The 24,822-nt window shown below is 43.4% G+C and overlaps 1 protein-coding gene across 1 annotated transcript; it reads right to left on the bottom strand.

The window, feature by feature from the left end:
* Positions 1 to 9,533: 9,533 nt before the first annotated feature.
* LOC140914633 (uncharacterized) lies at positions 9,534 to 22,007 on the bottom strand. Its single transcript, XM_073353415.1, has 3 exons — positions 21,376 to 22,007; positions 20,469 to 20,788; positions 9,534 to 9,587 (listed from the first exon to the last, which is right to left on the bottom strand). The coding sequence occupies exons 1-3, from the start codon at positions 21,956 to 21,958 to the stop codon at positions 9,534 to 9,536; spliced, it is 957 nt and encodes a 318-aa protein (XP_073209516.1). The 5' UTR covers positions 21,959 to 22,007.
* Between the last annotated feature and the right edge of the window lie 2,815 nt (positions 22,008 to 24,822).

Below are 24,822 nucleotides of genomic sequence, written 5' to 3'. Positions count from 1 at the left end.
TCTGATATATTTATAGAGAGCAATCATACAGCTGGGGGTGGGGGAAAAAGCCCCCTTTCTATGCACAGTTACAGGAGTCCTCTCACAACATATCAATTCGTTACTGTGTTGAGATGGGAACTGATGAGGTTGGGGGCCTGACAAGGTTTGGTTCCCAATCACTCAGAATTGGGGCGGCAACAGCAGCAGCATAATTAGGTATGGGAGCGGAGACAATTCAAGCAATTGCGTGTTGGCCTTCAGAAGCATACCGAATGCATGTGAGACCTCAGGTGGGCAGTCAGCATTAATTGGTGTTAATCTCATTCCACTTGTTGGATTAACAGCCATGGTTGTGTGGATCTGCAGGCAAAATATTGTCTTTTTGGCACATAGGCATGTGGCCAGGTTGCCTGAGGATTCACAGTGGAGGTTCAGCAGTGAAGCAATACTGAGTTGGTATGGGAAAAGGGGCATGTAATGGGATCAGCTGATACCACTGCTGTATGCTGTAGGGGCCTGTCAGCAGCCACCAGTGGATCTTAGGGAAAACTATTTAGAAATGTGTAAAGGGGTCCAATTAATGCTCAGAGCAAGGGAGTCTTGAGGCTGATCCCTGATTTTTTTTCCAGGAATTACAATTGTATGGTCAGACATACTTCAACACAGGGTCTATTGGGGAGCTATGAGTCCCCCCACCTCAGGGTGGACAAGGCAAGGAGGTATGTGAACAGGAAGGTGTCCAAATTCCTTTAACCATAGGAGGGGGTGGCAATTTCTCATTCTGGCATAGTGTATGGGGCACCAGAGTTATCTTGGGAGAATGGGGTTTACCTGCCAGACTTAGGTGCTAACATGTTTTTGATTGATATAAAAGAGGGCATTGGGAGATGTCTGGGGACTCAACAAGGTTTGGGGAGGAGGCAGCTAAGCTAATTGCTGATGCCTCCTTATGGTGGATGTCCAGTGCAGATACTCCATAGGGAAGGAATACAGTGACTGGATAAATGGCTTGGAAAAGGACTTAAAAGAAGGTGTTTGTTAAAGGAAGGAATGGGAAGGAGGGGTTGGGGACTCCTATGATTGGTATGGCAAAGAGCCAACCCCCCTTTCTTATAGCCCACCTTAAACCTCCTATGAGGTTGGGTGGATGGTAAAGTCCCAGCAATAGATTGGCTGGGGGTACCAGGATGGAAGAAGTGGGAGCTGGCAGAAGCCCCTCAGGTAATTATGGAATAAACATGGAGTTGCCTGCATTGCACACTTTTATCTGCTGGGTAGTCCCAGACATCTAATAATAAAGTTGCAGCCTGATTAAACCCATATCAAATGATTCCTGTCCTTCTTTCGGTGTAGCCAGACAATATTTAATCTGCCCTGAGTCCAGGGGATTGGACTAGATGACCTCTCGAGGTCCCTTCCTGATTGATTTCTGTTAACAGTGACTCAGATCAGCAACACAATTGTGATCATAATCAAATTATTGAAATGAAAACTCATGTACAATATTTGAGAAGAAAGTCACTTTTCCATGAGATTTTTTTAAAGTGTGAAATATATTCTGTAGTATGAAACTGGTCAGCTGCAAAGAATTTTCTGCAATTTATTTTATAGGAAACTATATTTTTTCACAACTCTGGTGACTCAAAATAAAATTCAATTTAATTTCTTTTTAAAACTTTTGCCCAGATTTTATAATTACTGACAACATGAGATTTCTCCACAGGGATCAATTTACATTGAAACATTTAGCATAAAGAACAATGAACGAGAGCATCACTTGCACATCATGTCAAGTGGCAGATGGAAAATATTTTATAGAGAAAGGTTGCTCTGCAGATTTATTGGTGATTATTGTACAATTCCCAGCCAGGACAAATTCTCTCTCTGTATAGAAGTACTAAAAAACTTTTTATTCATAAAGCAAATCCATGGAGAACTTGAAACAATTGGTTGTGGTTTCATCTCAAACCGTAAGACAAACAGGAATAATTTTAAAATCTTTACAGCTGAATTCCGGTGTGAGGTAGAATTACAGTATGTGCTTATATACAAATGCACAAAGCCTTGGAAACAAGCAGGGAGAACTGGAGGTCCTGGTGATGTCAAGGAACTATGACGTGATCGGAATAACAGAGACTTGGTGGGATAACTCGTATGACTGGAGTACTGTCATGGATGGTTATAAACTGTTCAGGAAGGACAGGCAGGGCAGAAAAGGTGGGGGAGTAGCACTGTATGTAAGGGAGCAGTATGACTGCTCAGAGCTCCGGTACGAAACTGCAGAAAAACCTGAGTGTCTCTGGATTAAGTTTAGAAGTGTGTGCAACAAGAGTGATGTAGTGGTGGGAGTCTGCTATAGACCACCGGACCAGGGGGATGAGGTGGATGAGGCTTTCTTCCGGCAGCTCACGGAAGCTACTAGATCGCATGCCCTGATTCTCATGGGTGACTTTAATTTTCCTGATATCTGCTGGGAGAGCAATACAGCGGTGCATAGACAATCCAGGAAGTTTTTGGAAAGCGTAGGGGACAATTTCCTGGCGCAAGTGCTAGAGGAGCCAACTAGGGGGGGTGCTTTTCTTGACCTGCTGCTCACAAACCGGGTAGAATTAGTGGGGGAAGCAAAAGTGGATGGGAATCTGGGAGGCAGTGACCATGAGTTGGTTGAGTTCAGGATCCTGACGCAGGGAACAAAGGTAAGCAGCAGGATACGGACCTTGGACTTCAGGAAAGCAGACTTCGACTCCCTCAGGGAACGGATGGCCAGGATCCCCTGGGGGACTAACTTGAAGGGGAAAGGAGTCCAGGAGAGCTGGCTGTATTTCAAGGAATCCCTGTTGAGGTTACAGGGACAAACCATCCCGATGAGTCGAAAGAATAGTAAATATGGCAGGCGACCAACTTGGCTTAATGGTGAAATCCTAGCGGATCTTAAACATAAAAAAGAAGCTTACAAGAAGTGGAAGGTTGGACATATGACCAGGGAAGAGTATAAAAATATTGCTCGGGCATGTAGGAATGTTATCAGGAGGGCCAAATCGCACCTGGAGCTGCAGCTAGCCAGAGATGTCAAGAGTAACAAGAAGGGTTTCTTCAGGTATGTTGGCAACAAGAAGAAAGCCAAGGAATGTGTGGGCCCCTTACTGAATGAGGGAGGCAACCTAGTGACAGAGGATGTGGAAAAAGCTAATGTACTCAATGCTTTTTTTGCCTCTGTTTTCACTAACAAGGTCAGCTCTCAGACTGCTGCGCTGGGCATCACAAAATGCGGAAGAGATGGCCAGCCCTCTGTGGAGATAGAGGCGGTTAGGGACTATTTAGAAAAGCTGGACATGCACAAGTCCATGGGGCCGGACGAGTTGCATCCGAGAGTGCTGAAGGAATTGGCGGCTGTGATTGCAGAGCCACTGGCCATTATCTTTGAAAACTCGTGGCGAACCGGGGAAGTCCCGGATGACTGGAAAAAGGCTAATGTAGTGCCAATCTTTAAAAAAGGGAAGAAGGAAGATCCTGGGAACTACAGGCCAGTCAGCCTCACCTCAGTTCCTGGAAAAATCATGGAGCAGGTCCTCAAAGAATCAATCCTGAAGCACTTGCATGAGAGGAAAGTGATCAGGAACAGCCAGCATGGATTCACCAAGGGAAGGTCATGCCTGACTAATCTAATCACCTTTTATGATGAGATTACTGGTTCTGTGGATGAAGGGAAAGCAGTGGATGTATTGTTTCTTGACTTTAGCAAAGCTTTTGACACGGTCTCCCATAGTATTCTTGTCACCAAGTTAAGGAAGTATGGGCTGGATGAATGCACTATAAGGTGGGTAGAAAGCTGGCTAGATTGTCGGGCTCAACGGGTAGTGATCAATGGCTCCATGTCTAGTTGGCAGCCGGTATCAAGTGGAGTGCCCCAAGGGTCGGTCCTGGGGCTGGTTTTATTCAATATCTTCATAAATGATCTGGAGGATGGTGTGGATTGCACTCTCAGCAAATTTGCAGATGATACTAAACTGGGAGGAGTGGTAGATACGCTGGAGGGGAGGGATAGGATACAGAAGGACCTAGACCAATTGGAAGATTGGGCCAAAAGGAATCTGATGAGGTTCAATAAGGATAAGTGCAGGGTCCTGCACTTAGGACGGAAGAACCCAATGCACAGCTACAGACTAGGGACCGAATGGCTAGGCAGCAGTTCTGCGGAAAAGGACCTAGGGGTGACAGTGGACGAGAAGCTGGATATGAGTCAGCAGTGTGCCCTTGTTGCCAAGAAGTCCAATGGCATTTTGGGATGTATAAGTAGGGGCATAGCGAGCAGATCGAGGGACGTGATCGTTCCCCTCTATTCGACATTGGTGAGGCCTCATCTGGAGTACTGTGTCCAGTTTTGGGCCCCACACTTCAAGAAGGATGTGGATAAATTGGAGAGAGTCCAGCGAAGGGCAACAAAAATGATTAGGGGACTGGAACACATGAGTTATGAGGAGAGGCTGAGGGAGCTGGGATTGTTTAGCCTGCAGAAGAGAAGAATGAGGGGGGATTTGATAGCTGCTTTCAACTACCTGAAAGGGGGTTCCAAAGAGGATGGCTCTAGACTGTTCTCAATGGTAGCAGATGACAGAACGAGGAGTAATGGTCTCAAGTTGCAGTGGGGGAGGTTTAGATTGGATATTAGGAAAAACTTTTTCACTAAGAGGGTGGTGAAACACTGGAATGCGTTACCTAGGGAGGTGGTAGAATCTCCTTCCTTAGAGGTTTTTAAGGTCAGGCTTGACAAAGCCCTGGCTGGGATGATTTAACTGGGAATTGGTCCTGCTTTGAGCAGGGGGTTGGACTAGATGACCTTCTGGGGTCCCTTCCAACCCTGATATTCTATGATTCTATGATTCTATGATTCTAAGTATAATTAATGTTTCTGTGATTTTTTTAAACTGCACTGTGAGTGCATAATGGATAACACAACGCTGAATGAACAATTCATTTGACAAATGTATCTCTCCTTTACTGTTTACAAGTTGTCCATAAGGAGTTTATGACTTTATTGGTTATTTAAAATTAGTCACTGAAAAACTGACCAATAACACTTGGTTTGTAGATTGTTCATGAGCAGCTCATTGCATTTATTCAGTATTTGAAATTTGAACTGTGTTGGCTAGTCTTGATTGGACACACAGGTTATATGGTTGTTCTCTTATTGGAGGAACATAACTCTTAGAATTAGGTTTTGCATGTGAATCTGATTAATTAAAAAGTTTGCTTCCATTAATATATATTGACTTTAAAGCCAGGAATAACAATTAAAATCAGCTCGCCTGACCTCCTCCATAAGTCCTGCTACAGAACTTCACCCAGTAATTCCTGCATCAGGCCCCTAACTTCTGATTGAGATATAGCATTTCTTTTAGAAAGATAGCCAATCTGGATTTAAAGACTTCCATTGGAGGAAGTTCCACTACATCCCTCAATAATTAACCATTGACGTTACTTACCCTCACTGCAAAAAAAAAAAAAAAAAAAAAAAAATTGTACCTTATTTCTAGTCTGAATTCGTCTAGCTTGAAAATATGTTCTAGTTACTGTTTTGGTGAACATTCCTGCCAGTAAAATTGTTCAGAGTATTCAGAGTGCATGCAAAAAAGAATAAACACAGTTTATTGGATTCATTTTTATGATTTAGCATATATTTGTCAAAAGTGTTAATTATTTGTCCAGCCCTGTCTTGAAATACATAGGGGAAAGACTGTAGTTCACTACAAACATGTGAGTTTGCCTTTTCATCCCAATTTGAGACAGGAAAAAAATTTCAAAATCTTGAACAGAAAAAACATTTCCTACACACCTCTAGTTTTGTGCAGGCTCTTTTCATTCTAGGTGAAATTCATCACTATGCACAGGAAAGAAAAGGGAGTGAGGGGAAAGAAAGAAGAACTGGTTATAAGAAAAGAGATGTATTAATGTGAGTAGATATATTCATATTGAGTAAAGTAAGACCAATAATAGTTTCCATATATAACTGATGTTGTTTATAGATGTTTTTACGATGCACTTTGGCTGACTTTAATGTCAATTATATTTTTTCAATCATAATGCTTTGATAACTTTACATTTTATTTTTATTACCTTTGTATGATTTTTAATGGTAATTTTCTAAAGCAGTAAAATTGTTCTTCAGATTCAGAGAACTGAATTTAAATTCTCATTTTTCTCTCTCACTGACTTGTTAAAAGATATGTCATAATATGCAAAGCTATATATTTTAAAATCAATTGTCAAATTGCTTATTTCTTTAGGCAAATGGTAATATAATCAGACAAGCTGTAAATTTCAAAACAAACTTTGTTTTCATACTGGAATGTTGCAGCAAAATGGTACTTATTTTTTTTAGAATTCAGAATGGTAATATTCAAGAACCCAAAAAGAAAGACACAAAGCAGGCTGCTTCCTTTAGCAGAAGCTGAGGATGGGTGACAGTGGATTAGTCACTTGATGATTACCTATTCTGTTCATTCCCTCTAGGGCACCTGGCATTGGCCACTATCAGGAGACAGGATACTGGGCTAAATGGACCTTTGGTCTGACTCAGCATGGCCGTTCTCATATTCTTATGTTTCTAAAGCAGAGAGCCACAACTCAACCCACCTTGTTCCAGGGTGACTTGCTGCACACTGACTGACCACATGCTTCTGTATGGAGCTCCCTGCTTCACAAGGAAGACCAGGAAACCGTAAACATCGAAGTGACAGCTTGCAATTTTAAAACAGTTTCCATATGCCATACTTTCCCCCAACACTTTCTTGAAAACCAGATGGCTGGACAACTGAAAAAAACCTCAACTTGGAACAAGAAGATTTTTTGTCTTGCCCCCAACCTTCCAAAGGGGAAATCTTTTCACTGTTGGAGAATGCTCCTTGTAATATCATTAACCCTTGTCATGGCTGAGTGAAGGATTGTTCAATGCTTATTCATAGTGTAAGCAGAGTCAGGATGAGCTCCACCCTGACGTCTGGCGGTGAGTTGTGGAAAAGAACGTCAGGGGCTGATCTCATTTGCATAGGCACCCCCCCACACCTAGCATGAACTCGTAGCTGCCCAAATGGTCACTTTGGCTGCTGTGGGATACCCAGTTTCTCTCTTATTGGGGCAGGAAGAATAAATTGTTATTATCCTGATTATGGGAATCAAGGACAGTGGAACTGTACTTGGCCTTTTGTTATGATGGAGGGACTTGCCATCAACTAAGTAGCACTCGCTAGGCAAGGGACATGGGTTCCAAAACAAAGTTAATTGAGAGATACTGGGGACAAGTATTAATACCTGGTAGTATAGGTCCCTGGTGAGGGCTATGCATGCTAATTGCACTGCCTTCTCCCTCCACTGGAGTGTCAGAGCTAATTTTGATTCTATTAGGAGTCTAGTTACTAGACTCAGGCTACTGAGCTGAATTCACTTTGGGCCAATGTTCACTAGCACTAAGGCTCCCCTACTACAAGCTGAAATAACAAAAGAGCTAAAATTACTAAGAGCTGAAATCATTGAGTGTTGTGTTAAGTAGTGGGGGAGCCTGAAGATATATTGCAGAGCAGTTTGCAGGACAGCTGGAGTGGCTCATGGGACAGCTGGCAGAGTGGAGTGGCTGGTGGAGTGGTTTGTGGGATGGCTGGAGCAGATCACGGGGGGGGAGGGGGCTGGCAGAGCAGAGCAATTTGTGGGACGACTGGTGGAGCGGAGCGGAGCCCCATGGAGAGGTGGGGCAATCAGCTTTGGACCACATAAGGTGCCCTTTAACCCTCCCACCTCCACTCAGGTTGGGAGGTAAAACTCTGCAGATAAATTTTCGAACTCTGGGGCTGCACTGACCAGGAACAGAGACTTTTGGGTTGTTGGACTTTTGGGACTTTGGGTGACTTTTGGGTTGCTAGACTCAAGAACCAAAGGGGAAGGACATGGCCCAATTTGCTTGGGATGGGTTTTTGCTCATGGGTTGTGTTATGAATCCTGTTGGTGGTGTTCCCCCAACATAATGGCACATTGTTTCTCTCCGTTATTAAAAGGCTTTTGCTACACTCAGACTATGTGCTTGCGAGAGGGGAAGTATTGCCTCTTGGAGGTGCCCAGCGGGGGTGGTATATATTTGTCCCAGGTCACTGAGTGGGGGCTCGAGCCAGTTTGCATTGTGTTATTGGAATGGAACTCCTAGATACTGAACCCGGCCCTTGTTGCTGCCAACTCTGATGGGCAGAAGGGTTACAATAGCTATCCATAGCTGCAATATTTATTGAGCTTTAACCAAAGCAGACCACTCTTTAGGCAGCAACTCAAAGACTACTGATGTCAATAAAGCTGTAAGGCTCAAAACCAATTTAATTGTTCAGCATAATCAGCTTCTGGAAGCTTCATACGATTTTGCAAAAATAAAGAGACTATTAGCAGACAACAGCAAATGCAGACGAGTTTGGGTTAAGCAACACTTATGTTAAAGAGTGCACTAATTTCTAAGAGCTCATCTATATTTGCAAAGGGATCTGCGCAGGTGCATTTTTGTATTAGGGGCTAGAGAGTGAAGAGATGATGAGGCAGCTAATTGCACAAATGTTATAGCTGAAAATATTTTGAGAATGGTTTGCTCAGCTTTCTGTTGCTCCTGTGACCAACAAAAGCTAAGGGTTGTCCTCACTGCAGTAAACCACCCACACCTGGCCCAGTTCAGCTGACTCAGGTGCATGGGGCTCAGGCTATGGGGCTATAAAATTGCAGTATAGACAGTTTGTCTCAGGCTTCACTGCAATTGTATAGCCCTGAGCGCCTGAGTCAGCTGACCCAGGCCAGCCGCGGGTCTGTTAGTGAAGCATGGATATACCCTGAAACCAAACCGAAATGTGAACAGCCAGGCTGTGCACTATGGCAAATCCTTTCACAGAATGCTCCCCAAGCCACTACAGCAGCTGTAGAGTTGTTCAGTAGCTGCAACTCCAGCTGCTGCATGTCTCCTAACCAGGGGACAATAGCCAGTGAATCCAGTGCAGTATGGTGACATATGCACCAGACTTAACCAGACCCTTGACCCTCCCTGCTCTCCACTTCCTTCTACCCAAAGGAAACACAGGGAACCCAAAGGATTTAACTATCATGTGCCGGGTTTGCACATTACCTGTTCAGGCTCCTCAAATTCTTTCCCTCTCCCTCCAATACAATGTAATCACATGGGTTCTTCTTTAAGAATGTCTACCACAAAAAGCGGGAAGGGCTTACATCTAATAGCCCAGTTCAATGGAAGCAGTGTATCTAAAGGAGGACACTTTTATCATTAACTAACTTCATGGTTCTGAGTAGCATGGCTCTCCAGCCTCTTTGCAACATAAGAGAAACATAAATGTGCGGCTGTGGGAGAGATTATAGGCGCTGTAGTCATGCTATAGTGATGAGAAAACATCTTCCATCAATCAAGAAGAGTTTGGCCGAACAAGTTCCCCTTCCTTTTGAAAGTGAAAAAAGATGCCAGCTGAATTCCTACTCAGAAATTGACACACACACACACACACACACCCCACCTTGTCCGATCAGCCAATGCCATTTTCAATAAAACAAAACTCTGCCCGGATTCCCATCAGCTTCTACAAAGAGTGCACACATTATAAAATGTCAGACATAGAATATGTTACCTATAGGTAATGAGTGGAAACTTTAAAGAATTAAATATATTAGATACTTGGTACAAGTAAAATAGGTAAAGTGAAGAGAGAATACTATCAGATATAGCTTCACTCATTTGATAATGACAGTACAGGAGATATATCAACACATTACTGTATATTCCATTTTCTCAATGATGGAAAGTCAGCTTTCAAGACTAAACTACAAGCAATAAGATCCATTTTGTTCCCCAGAGGCTATGACTTTTGTATAATCTTTTCTGCAGTGCATAAGCTATATGGTCTAGACTGCTTCCATTAAGTTGCTTTTCCAAAGTACTTCAAAACAAAAGAATTATTTAAATTACCCAATAAAATCACCTCTGCCACTGTGAGTTAATCTCTTTATTAAAAAGAATGTGTACTGCATAGATTAACATTCCTTTCAAAATAGTCCAAAAATATGGGGATTTGGATTAACAGTATCAACATAAAGGGTGGGATAATGCCTCTATTTACTAATTCCTGGAGTAGGGGAACTAAATGTCTCATTGAGATTGATAATGAGGTATAAAATATTCCAGTTCTAAGTCACCAATTCAAACCCAGCTAGCTCTTTCTTCCACTGAAGTTTCTCTAGTTGCTATGGTTGCCACAGTGGTCATGAAATCACAAATTAACCCTGAAAAGCTAATCATTAGCACTACAAAAGGTTTGGGTGATCCCAAATAACCCTTCAAACACAGTATTCTAAAAATCTCAACTGTGATTTATGGACATAACATAACCAGAAAAAGAGATCTTTATGAATTCACTGGAAAAGTGTTCAGTCCTTTATGAACAATATAGTAAAAATTTATCACAGTCTAGTATTTTGATTTGCGAAACAATGCACAAATCCTTGGAATAATCACTAAGAGGCCAATAAGTCTTTATGTACCATAGTTCTTCAATAGATTGACACTATAAAGGTTATTGTTTTCTTTCTCCCCGTCTGACTGCCTCTTATCTGTAAAATCTCAGTTATACCTTCTGTAGTCAGGGCATCTCTAAGCACAGATGGAGTTCAGTCATACTGAATGGTTTATTATGATTCTACAGAACTGCAGTTCAGCTGTAAGTGGATATATACTGTGGGTGCTTCAATTAATGTCAGTCCGAAAAGAACATTAAATACAAGGATGAGAACTGATCTGAGAAAAACAGAACCCTTCGCTTTCATACCATGGAGGTTCAAGAAAAGTTTAGTTTCTCCCTGACTCCATGGTCCACTATCCTTCCTTTTTTTCCCCTCCAAAAAACAAACAAACAAAGCATGTATGCTTTCTTTGGGGATGAAGTAGCCTTCTCCTTGTTTCCACGGTAGGTTCTCTTTGTAAGTGAATAAGAACCCCTTTTATCAAGACAGCAAGAGTTTGATTAGGCTACTGGTTCTCATTTCTAATGAAGCCCTTCCTACCACTTTCAAATTCACAAAAGGCCCTGTATGGCTGAGTCCAAAATGTGGGAGCCACTGAGATCCTCAAAAGCCTGGTTAGACTTCTAACCCTGTAGGTACCTAAAATTTATAGGTACCTATATTTTCATGGTTAAAGTCCCTATACACCTATGTTTCTGCTTGTAGGCATACATACTGCTTCCTTAGGCAGGCACCCAGGTGCCTCTCATATGCTTAAGCTCCAGTATGATACTCAAACCAGGAGCAGATAGGTCTTCCCCCACCCATCTGCAGATCCCAGTGTGGGAAGTGTGCTCAGAACACACCTAACTCCACACAAAACACCCAGGAGGAGGAAGTAGCCTTCCTTATAACAATGGTTAGAGTTCTCACCTAGGATGTGGGAGATGCTGCTTCAATTCAGCATTTGATTTGAACATGGTATTCAGGGTACATGAGTACCTTAACCACTAGAATAGGGGCTATTCTGATGTGAGCCACTGCCTCCTACCCTTACTCTTCCTTCCACCCCCATAGAAAGTTAGGTGTGTATTACTGCTATTCTTGCAAAAAACAGCTTAGGTTTCTGATTCCAAGGAAGGGTTTCTGGCTCTGGATCCCAAGCAGTGACAGGTTCCCCGCTCCAGCCCAAATGCAGGCACCTAACTCTGTGAGAAGGGTGGGTCTGGGGACACACATCACCACAGAACTGCTATTGGCTAGTTTTGACAGCCCTTTCCCTAGCATGCTGGCTTTCGTGGGTCCCATTCTTAGGTTCCTATCTCTCCCCATGAATTGTGTATGGAGCTTAGGCACCTCACCCAGGGTTTGTGGATTTTCTGGTTAACTAGGTATCTAAAAGTTCAGCATTGAAACACCTCAGCATTTTTTTGGATCTGAGCCTTGGTACTTTCATGTTATTTGTGCTCCAGCCATCATTGCAAGTTTCCACATCTGAAAGTCCAGTGCTGTTTGAATACAAGATATTCTGGAATTTCAGAATGTCATGGTATTCTGGAGTTCAAGTATTGGGGAATCCCAGATTGCTGCTAAAACAAAAGTTCTAGATGAATGGCTAATGGATCACATCACCATCTGCTGCCAGCAAAAGGGCAAGATGTCTGCTTTGCTTCCTAAGGCTTTAGGAAGAGGGAATGAGCTCCCCAGCCTTTCTAAGGAATTGTATATACAAGAAGGATGTAAAATATTTGGCCGTCCTCTAAGAACACCAACCTTTAGGCATAGAGTTGGTGGATCTCCCAAGACAGGACCTTTCATAGATTGTCAGAGGGTGTTTATAGATTGAATTTTGGGGCAAAGGACAGGAATTGCCCTCCTTGAACCCACCAAATCCCTAAACTGTTGAATTCCTTGCTTAGTTAGTGGGACCTCATGTCCCTCGGTGCAAAACCAAAACATACTGCATTTGTTGGGGTGCTTGTGCAAAATTAAATGCCATTCTCCCCCTCCAAACTGGCTCCTACCTAGGTGTGAGTTCCATCTTGGAACAAATTAACTCCTCTATAAAAAGAAAAGGAGTACTTGTGGCACCTTAGAGACTAACCAAATTATTTGAGCATAAGCTTTCGTGAGCTACAGCTCACTTCATTGGATGCATACTGTGGAATGCATCTGATGAAGTGAGCTGTAGCTCACAAAAGCTTATGCTCAAATAAATTGGTTAGTCTCTAAGGTGCCACAAGAACTCCTTTTCTTTTTGCGAATACAGACTAACACGGCTGTTACTCTGTAACTCCTCTGTGTATCTCTGCAGTTCTGGATAGTGGCTGACTCAAGAAACAGTAGAGTGTCAGAATGCCATCAGAAAAGTTGTTCTGATAGGATATATGGCCTGACAAAAACCAGGAAGTACAAAAATAATGCACTAAACCCTGTTCCGGCCTTATTTCCAGCACAAAATCAGTTCAAATACTGTAGTTTGATGGAAATATGGATAAGTATCCATTGCTGCATATGTAGCCAAACTGAAGTAGAACATTTATGAAGTTATAATCTTCATTATTCTAGAACATGTATAAGGCAAATAAACAACATTCAGGGATTCAAAGTAGCCTCTTTTCTAGTAGGTAATCTGTTCTGCACCTCACTGATCCCTTGATTTGTGTCCACCAAATATACAGGTAAGTAGCTCACATGATCTAGCATGTTAACTTACAGATCTGATGGATATTTTGGTACTCAAGTCTTTGCTTCCCAAAACAGTGCCACTTTGACTTTACAACATACATTTACCAGAATGGGCATACCCTTGACCAACAAATAGAGGTATGCCATTTAATGTGGCAAGCTGTCGGTGGATGAAGATGTTAATGCAAGATAGTTACAAATTGCTTCCTAACCTAGCCACCCAATTACCAGGGTGTATTTATGTATTTATGTATGTATTATAGTATTTATGATATTCTGGAGCTCAGTTTTTCTTGCTCCTCCCTTGTTTATTCCCTAGTAGGTGGTTTTTGGGCTCCAAGGAGGTTTCCCAAAGTGAATTTCCTAATATGCTGCTCGGAAACATTTTAAAAAATAATTTTATACTACAAGCAATTTGTCACATGACTTGAATAATACAATATTTGAGGATGAATTATATAAACTCTCCCTCCATAGGTGGAGAAATACAAAGTAAATTGTTTTTTCTTTTCTGACTGCACATGCACAACTGGTTCTGAGAGTATTTCTAAGTGGCATGGAGCTGGCTTTGTAATTCTGGATCAATGCAGGAAAAAAGAAACAATTAAATGTACTGAGTTTTTCTTCATTCTCTCTTATGACCTTATTAAGATGCTAAAGAGCCTATATTATTCTTTTCTTGAATTGCATTATAGGTCTCCCTTGACCTTTGCAGGTCCTTCTAACAGTCAGCTTCCATCTATTCCTTTGTGCCTTCTAACGGAAATTACTTCTGTTTTCATCCCCTTGTTTATTTTCTTCACCTTCCTTGCTCTCCATTTAACCCCCTTTTTGCCGAGTTCCTCTCAGCCAGTCCTGCCCTTAATCACATTTAATATCTGCATCATGTAGCTAAATGGAGGATTTTTGCTGCCACCAGGGCCGGCTCCAGGCCCCAGCATTCCAAGCAGGTGCTTGGGGCGGCAGGTAGAAAGGGGCTGCGGTTCCTCCGGCTGCGGCGGCAAATCTGCCGATGGCAGCTTCTTTTTTTCACTGCCTGGGGCGGCAAAAACTGTAGAGCTGGCCCTGGCTGCCACAACCTTCTGTACCATTATTCCAAATAACTTGCTCTAGCAAAATATGTCACAAAGAACAACCTCCAACGTTACCATTTTTTCATGGATGTGGTTTTATATCTAACAGCTTTGTAAAGGACACACAAGCTTATTGAGCAAGAAGTGCCCTAAAGTTATACAGATGTAAACATAATGCTGTTTAAACAGTACAAGCTAGATAATCTTCCGCTATGATTTGGGAGATGCGGGGGGGTGTGGGGGAAGTGAAGGAGTTTATAATTCTTAAAACAATTTAGGGAAACCATAGCTCACTTATTCAATTACTGCCACTAATTATGTGTGCAGTATGTGAAATAGCACTTCTCTAGCTTTTCAACAAAAGGTTCAGAACAAAGGAAACATTTAGCTCACTAGAAGCAAACCTATCTTGGTAGTAAATCCTCTCTCATTCTTTCCGTCTCATTTTCAACCCCCTTGACATGATGTCATTACGGTTCTGTATGTTAGAATCTGCTTACAACTCATGAGATGACCACTCTGCAGAGCTATATATACCCTGCAGCTAGTTAAAAATAATAACTAAAAAGCTCCACTTTGTAAATAAGCTAAAACAGTAAAAAGAAAGAAAGAGGGATCTAGGTACAGTATATTCCACATTGGTAAAATTTGTCAGATGCTGAGCACTGGAACTGACACTCCACAGTAATATTAATGGAATTAGGGAATTTAAGATATTTTATCAAAAAATCTAATATTTAACAGATTAAAAAAAAGACATGGAAATATATAATATTCATCACCTCTACATCTAAGGTCCTGATCCATCAAAGCATTTAAGCTTAAATTTAAGCACATGAATAATCCTACTGAAGTCAATGGGACACGACTTGTGCTGAATGTAAGCCATGTTCTTAAGTGCTTTGCTGGATTCAGGGCCTTGAAAACTTATTTTGATAGTACAAAGCAATGGTTCCTTGACTACTTTTATTACAGCCGCAGGATGGAAACAGTCACAAAGCTGCCAAATGTGGCAAGAACGTAATAGATTGCCTATCCTCCTCTTTTCCCAGTAAAGATATCTTTCTGAAAAGGCTAGACCAATTAGTCTTAGACTAAGAGCACAAAGTGAGAGGGGAACAGCTCTCATTGTGCAAGGGAAAAGTCATTAGGGCTGAAATTATTCCGAACTTGGAGGACATAATATTCTGCATTAAAGTTTTACTGCCTCCCCATGTTCAGATTATACCCTGGGTATTTTGGAAGATGCAGCCAGCCTCAATATATTGGTCCCAAGTTTTTGCTGAAGTACTTAGTGGAATGGAATATTCTACTTAAAAATCAATAATTAATGAGCCAAGGAACTTCAGCATGGTTTGAATTGAAATCAGAGTTTAAGGCCAGAAGGGACCATCAGATCGTGATCTCTTGTTTAATAACACCTGTATTATAACACCACCCAGCACCTACACTTTAAACCCAAAGACCAATTAGCTTAATTGCAATGTTAGAACTTGGCACTTCAAACAAGTATGAAACATCACCGCATTTATTTCAAACAAGTTACTATAAATATATTTTCCTGGGCCACCTGCTATCCACCTAGTAAACATTCCATTATGTCTAAATATTTGATACCACACCCATCACTGTGGGGGTGGGGGAAGGAAGAGGGGAACATAACCTGCTATGAAAGCAGAAACCACCAAGGAAGTCCCAGGCCAACACTTTCCCCTTGGTCCCACCCCTTCCACAGGTTGTACCACAGTTCCTAACTCATCTTGTGTGCCTGCAGCCCACTTCCTCTTTCTGAGAGATTTGGGAATGACAAGGGGAAGTAATTTATTCCAAAAAAGCAAAATGCAAAGAAACTCTCCTTATTCTACCAACACTACTGCACAGGATGCATTCCTAGTGCTCTGCTCTTTTACTTTACCCCCAAGATTTCCCCATCTGTTGTGAATGAGGTAGTATCACTAAGAATCAACAGTTTTCCATAGATCATTTTGTACTTGAAGGTTAGTGTATTTTTGTGGAGTACAGCCTTCTGACGACACTGAAAGATGATCTTTATAGCTGAATGCCACTTTATAGCAAAAGTCATTTATGTGTTGAATGGTTTCCCCAAGAGCTGTAGCATCGAATTCATATTGATATTACTGTATTTTCTCTTATTTTGCATATCTCTTTATGATAATACAAACACTGAAGCAGTGTAAAATACTAAAGCATGTGAAAAAACTGTTACATGGGTAGGGTCAAATTCATTGCTGACATAAATGGATACCTAGCCATTGACACCAATGGAGTGTGATCTACTTCACGTAATGTTGATAAAGCATGAAATATGAGCACTGTTGGACTGGAAATCCAAGGAGGCTTTAGGTTTAGTCTTTATAAATAACTTGGAAAATGGTGGAGGGGAAGCTTCAGTTGAACTTCTTTTTGTGATTAAACATGTGCAGTGGCACGCACTGGCAGAAGGGTTAGAGAAGAGAATGTTTTCATCAGTGCCCACTTCTCATCAAATCTTTGTGATGATGTCAAACACTCCTCAGTTTCCATCACATTGTGAATTATCTGGTGCATGTTATGGTTACGGAGAGTTCATATCTTGACAGGCACTGGATATAACCCAACAGCATTCACCACTTCATGAATGTAATGTGATGTGAAGTGTAGCCTCTGCAATTCAGGTTTATGATAGGGTCAAACCCAGAAGTTTGTGTGATGATTTATTTCTCATTTATCTTAAGTGTGATGCAAAAGCATTGTTCCTAGCCCAAAAACAAATGCATCACTGCATTTCATCTGTTTGAAAGTGTTTCTGAAGCATGCAGATCACTTTTAATACAATTTATAATTTACCTAGTTACTATTGTGAGTTAAGTAGAATAGACTGATATTTCCCATTGTGTATTTAAATGCATTGTACAATATTATTCAGATATTCAGAAAAGATGGATATTTAGTCCACTAGTTGAACTTAAAAATGTGTTCAATCCTTTCTAGTAAGTGTTGTTGTTTTCTACATGTGCTACAGTGAACTGAACTGCTTATTAGGAACCCAGCATCTTTCCAAATAGAATTATTATATTCCACCTCTTCCCCACCCTTAACTCCTTGTCCCACTCCATATGTCCTTGCCTACCACAGTCCCAATCTCCAGTCTCAGGTTCCTCATCCAATTCTTCTTGCCCAGCCAGTCCTAGTTTCCCACTCCAGAGTCCCCATCCAGTGTCTCCCACATTTCCAGTCTGAAGATAGGGTTACACTAAGTAGACCTATGCTACGCAGCTCCAGCTACATGAATAACGTAGCTGGAGTCAACGTACCTTAGGTCAAGTTATTGCGGGGTCTATACCATGGGGGAGAGTTTCTCCTGTCAACTTACCTTACTCTTCTCATTGGGCGTAGAGTACAGGGGTCGACTAGAAAGCGATCTGCTGTCGATTTGGTGGGTCTTCACTAGATCCGCTAAATCAACCGCCGATGGATCAATCTCAGAGTGTTGATCCCAGCTGAAGTGTAGATGTAGCCTTAGTCTCTTTGCCCAGCCGTTCCTACTTCTCCCTCCCATCACCTCAGGTTTTTGTACCCAGTCTCTTTGCCCAGCTAGTCGCAGTTTTGCCTTCCAGATCTCTTGTTTGATGATTCATGCCCCCCCACACTACTAAAACCTACATCCTCTATCCCAACAGACTCTTAGGGTATGTCTACACTACGAAATTAGGTCGAATATATAGAAGTCGTTTTTTTTTAAATCGGTTTTATATATTCGAGTGTGTGTGTCCCCACAGAAAATGCTCTAAGTGCATTAAGTGCATTAACTCGGCGGAGCGCTTCCACAGTACCGAGGCAAGCGTCGACTTCTGGAGCATTGCACTGTGGGTAGCTATCCCACAGTTCCTGCAGTCTCTGCTGCCCATTGGAATTCTGGGTTGATATCCCAATGCCTGATGGGGCTAAAACATTGTTGCGGGTGGTTCTGGGTACATATCGTCAGGACCCCGTTCCCACCCTCCCTCCCCCCGTGAAAGCAAGGGCAGACAATCATTTCGCGCCTTTTTTGTCTGCTGCCAGCCAAAGATGTAAAGGATAGATGGAGTGGGTCAGAACAAGAAATAGACCAGATTTGTTTTGGACTCATTTTGCTCCTCCCCTGTCTAGATCACACTGCAGTCAGTCACAGAGAAGGCGCAGCGAGGTTAATCTAGCCATGTATCAATCAGAGGCCAGGCTAACCTCCTTGTTCCAATAACAACGATAACTTTGGTGCACCATTTCTTATTGGAACCCTCCGTGCAGTCCTGCCTGAAATACTCCTTGATGTACAGGCTCACCCTTTGTTGATTTTAGCTCCCTGAAGCCAACCCTGTAAGCCGTGTCGTCAGTCGCCCCTCCCTCCGTCAGAGCAACGGCAGACAATCGTTCCGCGCCTTCTTTCTGTGCGGACGCCATACCAAGGCAAGCATGGAGGCCGCTGAGCTCATTTTGGCAATTAGGAGCACATCAACCACCACACGCATTATCCAGCAGTATATGCAGCACCAGAACATGGCAACGCGATACCGGGTGAGGAGGCGACGTCAGCGTGGTCCCGTGAGTGATCAGGACATGGACACAGATTTCTCTGAAAGCATGGGCCCTGCCAATGCATGCATCATGGTGCTAATGGGGCAGGTTCATGCTGTGGAACGCCGATTCTGGGCTCGGGAAACAAGCACAGACTGGTGGGACTGCATAGTGTTGCAGGTCTGGGACGATTCCCAGTGGCTGCGAAACTTTCGCATGCGTAAGGGCACTTTCATGGAACTTTGTGACTTGCTTTCCCCTGCCCTGAAGCGCATGAATACCAGGATGAGAGCAGCCCTCACAGTTGAGAAGCGAGTGGCGATAGCCCTGTGGAAGCTTGCAACGCCAGACAGCTACCGGTCAGTTGGGAATCAATTTGGAGTGGGCAAATCTACTGTGGGGGCTGCTGTGATGCAAGTAGCTCACGCAATCAAAGATCTGCTGATATCAAGGGTAGTGACCCTGGGAAATGTGCAGGTCATAGTGGATGGCTTTGCTGCAATGGGATTCCCTAACTGTGGTGGGGCTATAGACGGAACCCATATCCCTATCTTGGCACCAGAGCACCAAGCCGGCGAGTACATAAACCGCAAGGGGTACTTTTCGATAGTGCTGCAAGCTCTGGTGGATCACAAGGGACGTTTCACCAACATCAACGTGGGATGGCCGGGAAAGGTGCATGACGCTCGCATCTTCAGGAACTCTGGTCTGTTTCAAAAGCTGCAGGAAGGGACTTTCTTCCCAGACCAGAAAATAACTGTTGGGGATGTTGAAATGCCTATATGTATCCTTGGGGACCCAGCCTACCCCTTAATGCCATGGCTCATGAAGCCGTACACAGGCAGCCTGGACAGTGGTCAGGAGCTGTTCAACTACAGGCTGAGCAAGTGCAGAATGGTGGTAGAATGTGCATTTGGACGTTTAAAGGCGCGCTGGCGCAGTTTACTGACTCGCTTAGACCTCAGTGAAACCAATATTCCCACTGTTATTACTGCTTGCTGTGTGCTCCACAATATCTGTGAGAGTAAGGGGGAGACGTTTATGGCGGGGTGGGAGATTGAGGCAAATCGCCTGGCTGCTGGTTACGCGCAGCCAGACACCAGGGCGGTTAGAAGAGCTCAGGAGGGCGCGGTACGCATCAGAGAAGCTTTGAAAACCAGTTTCATGACTGGCCAGGCTACAGTGTGAAAGTTCTGTTTGTTTCTCCTTGATGAAACCCCCCGCCCCTTGGTTCACTCTACTTCCCTGTAAGCTAACCACCCTCCCCTCCTCCCTTTAATCACCGCTTGCAGAGGCAATAAAGTCATTGCTGCTTCACAGTCATGCATTCGTTATTCATTCATCACACAAATAGGGAGATGACTACCAAGGTATCCCAGGAGGGGTGGTGGAGGAGGGAAGGAAAATGCCACACAGCACTTTAAGCACAGCACTTTAAAAGTTTACAACTTTAAAATGTATTGAATGACAGCCTTCTTTTTTTTGGGCAATCCTCTGTTGTGGAGTGGCTGGTTGGCCGGAGGCCCCCCCACCGCGTTCTTGGGCGTCTGGGTGTGGAGGCTATGGAACTTGGGGAGGAGGGCGGTTGGTTACAGAGGGGCAGCAGTGGCAGTCTGTGCTCCAGCTGCCTTTGCTGCAGCTCAACCATACACTGAGCATTCTGGTTTGGTCCTGCAGCAGCCTCAGCATTGAATCCTGCCTCCTCTCATCACGCTGCCGCCACATTTGAGCTTCAGCCCTGTCTTCAGCCCGCCACTTACTCTCTTCAGCCCTCCACCTCTCCTCCCGGTCATTTTGTGCTTTCCTGCACTCTGACATTATTTGCCTCCAAGCATTCGTCTGTGCTCTGTCAGTGTGGGAGGACAGCATTAGCTCGGAGAACATTTCATCTCGAGTGCGTTTTTTTTTCTTTCTAAGCTTCACTAGCCTCTGGGAAGGAGAAGATCCTGTGATCATTGAAACACATCCAGCTGGTGGAGAAAAAAAAAGGGACAGCGGTATTTAAAAAGACACATTTTATAAAACAGTCGCTACACTCTTTCAGGGTAAACCTTGCTGTTAACATTACATACATAGCATATGTGCTTTTGTTACAAGGTCGCATTTTGCCTCCTTCCACCGCGTGACTACCCCCTCAACCTTCCCCCCTCCCTGTGGCTAACAGCGGGGAACATTTCTGTTCAGCCACAGGCAAACAGCCCAGCAGGAATGGGCTATACTGAGTGTCCCTGAAGAAAAGCACCCTATTTCAACCAGGTGACCATGAATTATATCTCACTCTCCTGAGGATAACACAGAGAGAGAAAGAACGGATTTTGGTTGAATGCCAGCAAACATACACTGCAATGCTTTGTTCTACAGTGATTCCCGAGTATGTGTTACTGGCCTGGAGTGATAAAGTGTCCTACCATGAAGGACGAAATAAGGCTGCCCTCCCCAGAAACCTTTTGCAAAGGCTTTAGGACTACATCTAGGAGAACAGCAAATGCCAGGGCAAAGTAATCCTTTCACATGCTTGCTTTTAAACCATGTATAGCATTTTAAAAGGTACACTCACCAGAGGTCCCTTCTCCGCCTGCTGGGTCCAGGAGGCAGCCTTGGGTGGGTTCGGGGGGTACTGGCTCCAGGTCTAGGGTGAGAAACAGTTTCTGGCTGTCGGGAAAACCGGTTTCTCCGCTTGCTTGCTGTGAGCTATCTACAACCTCCTCCTCCTCCTCATCTTCTTCGTCCCCAAAACCTGCTTCCGTATTGCCTCCATCTCCATTGAAGGAGTCAAACAACACGGCTGGGGTAGTGGTGGCTGAACCCCCTAAAATGGCATGCAGCTCATCATAGAAGCGGCATGTTTGGGGCTCTGACCCAGAGCGGCTGTTCGCCTCTCTGGTTTTCTGGTAGGCTTGCCTCAGCTCCTTCAGTTTCACGCGGCACTGCTTCGGGTCCCTGTTATGGCCTCTGTCCTTCATGCCCTGGGAGATTTTCACAAAGGTTTTGGCATTTCGAAAACTGGAACGGAGTTCTGATAGCACGGATTCCTCTCCCCAAACAGCGATCAGATCCCGTACCTCCCGTTCGGTCCATGCTGGAGCTCTTTTGCGATTCTGGGACTCCATCATGGTCACCTGTGCTGATGAGCTCTGCATGGTCACCTGCAGCTTGCCACGCTGGCCAAACAGGAAATGAGATTCAAAAGTTCGCGGTTCTTTTCCTGTCTACCTGGCCAGTGCATCTGAGTTGAGAGTGCTGTCCAGAGCGGTCAGAATGGAGCACTCTGGGATAGCTCCCGGAGGCCAATACCATCGAATTGTGTCCACAGTACCCCAAATTCGAGCTGGGAACGTCGATTTAAGCGCTAATCCACTTGTCAGGGGTGGAGTAAGGAAATCGATTTTAAGAGCCCTTTAAGTCGAAATAAAGGGCTTCACTGTGTGGACGGGTGCAGGTTTAAATCAATTTAACGTTGCTAAATTCGACCTAAAGTCCTAGTGTAGACCAGGGCTTAGTTGCAGTCTCCTGCCCCAGGGTACTTGCTGTAACTCCCTCATCATAATTCCTTGTCTAGTCCCATTCTTCACCCTTGGTTCCTCATCTGATGTCAGTCCCACTCCCTGCCTCTTCTCTCCCCAGCTTCCAGTCCCAGTCTCCTTGCCCAACCAGTCTCAGACTCCTCTTCCATGCCTCCATTCCCAGTCACCTAACCCAGCCATCCCCAGTCTCAGCGTCCACCTCCCCAATTCTGTCCCAGTTTTCCTCCCCCAACTAGGGTCCAGTTCCAGGCTCCCATTGGCTATGTCTCCAGGACAGTCTCTTTTCCCCTCTGCATTTGAATAAAGCAGCTTCCTCCTCCATGCTGCCTGGACATTTAGAGGACAGAAAGAAGAAACTGTGCCCCTGTCCTTTCAGGTCTAGTGCCCAGCCCAGAGCTGCAATTGCAAGGAAAGTCTTGTTCAGAACTGGGCTGGAGTTTGCCCAGTATGCATGGAAACTAAGGGGAATTTAGGTGTGGAGCTCTAGCAAGTCTCTAAAGAGAACATGGAAATCTGATTTTACATAAGCTTAAACAGGACAAATTTGAACAAATTTTCCTGGGGAAAGCAAAAGGCACTGCCCTGACACAATGGCCACGCAACTGCTAAATTTCTGAAGCATAGGAGCGTTTTGAGCGTCTCAGAATAAAGATTGCCAGATTTTTTTGTAAAAAACCCCATGAATTAAACTTTGTATTTTCCCTAGACTTTTTCTCAGAAATGGCTGAGCCCTCTTTACCTGAAATTTGGCATTTCTCCCCTTCCCCCACCCTCGCAAAATTGAACCCGAGGCAGACTTCAGTTGGGAAAACTTCAGCCCAAAACAGTTGAGGTTTGGCAAAGTTATAAGCAAATGAGACAAGAGTCTTATGATGGGAAGTTACTGGCAACCTTAGTAACAGGCAATGCTACCAATACTGCCTATAATAGGAGACTCAGAAATATGAAGAATCCAAATTACTATTTTTCATTAGCATTCAAAAATCAAAATATTTACCTCTCATTTTCCCTTTTAGCTTTGCACGACTTGTAATTCTTTCATTCCTTTACATACAATATAATATTTCCACTATATATACTTGTCAAAGAACCAAAAAAATCTTGAAACCTAATAAAAAATATATATTTTTATTTGTATTGTATATTATATGGTTCACTTAAAGATTAGCAATGGTTCCGGAACAATAAAGAGAAAGTATTGTCATTCTAATGAGCTCTGAAGTTTAAACCAATATGAAAATTGAATTATTGCCTCATGGAAAACAGCATTATCATTGCTGTGCATGTGCAGCTATTCACTTCTAAATCTTTTTTTTTTGTTATCTTAGTGTTTTACATACACCAGTGAATATTTCATTAAAGCTTTTTTTAGCTGTTGTAACCCAAAATATACCTTTAGTGTGGTGTCTTTCAGAATACAATTACTATAATTCACTGAAAACAAAGAATCACTAGTTTGGCTTTCTGTAGTATTGTCCCTGTGTGGAGTGGGGGGACCAAACACCTATACTTGAAATGAAAGAGGAAGAAGGCAATCAAAAGCATACTCAGAGTCAAAGTTCAAAGGGAAAATATAAGGACTGATATAGGGACAGAGGCAAGATGGTCCAGTAGTTAGGACACTAGGCTTGGTCTTAGGACCTGATTCATTTCTCTGCCACAGATTTCCTGTGTGACTCTGGACAAGTCCCTTAGCCTTTCTGTGCCTCAACTCCCCATGTGTAAAATAGAGAGAATAGTTCCAACTGCACATGGATGTTTTGAGGATAAATATGTTAAAGATTGTGAGGTGTTTGGATACTACAGTGATGGGGGTGATATAAGTATCTATGATAGACTACTACTAATGAATTAGTTTTAGCCATAGGAAATAAAAAGGTCTTTTACAATTAGGGGAAAAATATATGGGCAGGTATCCACCTTTAACCACCTTTTCCAGGCACTCCCCTTCCCTTGAGAGAGCAGTGTGTTAAATGTCTCTCCCCACAGAATATGGGTGGTATAGTAGGGTCCAACAAATGAAAAGAGAGGGGCCGGAGTTGGTAGGAGAGAGTGTGTGCTAAGCGTATAGAGTTAAGTGTGAGGGAAAATTCTGAGAGATGCTGAGTATAGGTGAGAAAGAATGTACCGTAGGTGCGGACTGGATGGTAAGAGTAAAGGAAGCTACTAGTCTGGGAAGGATGAGGATGAGGTGTGGGACTGAAAAATAAGTGCCAGGGAGCACAGGGCTTAAGTAGAAGGGAGAGTGGTACAGGTCTGTCATCTGCTCCAGAACAAGCCAGAGAGGACTAGTTGGTCACTGGTACTATGGAGAATTTTTTTGAGAGGGTGAGGGAAAAGGATTGTGGCATAGGAGAACAGTGTTTTAGACAGGGAATATAGGGAAACAATGCAGCTTGTGCAGGGAGGGCCTTGTCACAGAAGGAGGCCTTTGTGCTTATGAATTATCTAGAAGGATATGCAGGGAGGGTTGATAGTAG

The sequence above is a fragment of the Lepidochelys kempii genome, chromosome 1 (genome assembly GCF_965140265.1).
Source record: "Lepidochelys kempii isolate rLepKem1 chromosome 1, rLepKem1.hap2, whole genome shotgun sequence".
Taxonomy (NCBI): Eukaryota; Metazoa; Chordata; order Testudines; family Cheloniidae; genus Lepidochelys; species Lepidochelys kempii.
Note: the sequence above shows the minus strand (reverse complement) of the source record. Positions and strands in the feature narration are given on the sequence as shown.

What these genes read in the sequence shown, in the direction of transcription:
- LOC140914633 (XM_073353415.1), bottom strand. Translation starts at nt 21,958, where the DNA reads ATGCAGAGCTCATCAGCACAGGTGACCATGATGGAGTCCCAGAATCGC. An exon ending in AGGCGGAGAAGGGACCTCTG is followed by an intron (nt 20,789 to 21,375) that starts GTGAGTGTACCT and finishes TTTCTCCACCAG; the next exon opens with CTGGATGTGTTTCAATGATC. An exon ending in ACCAAACCAGAATGCTCAGT is followed by an intron (nt 9,588 to 20,468) that starts GTATGGTTGAGC and finishes CACTCTTTGTAG; the next exon opens with AAGCTGATGGGAATCCGGGC.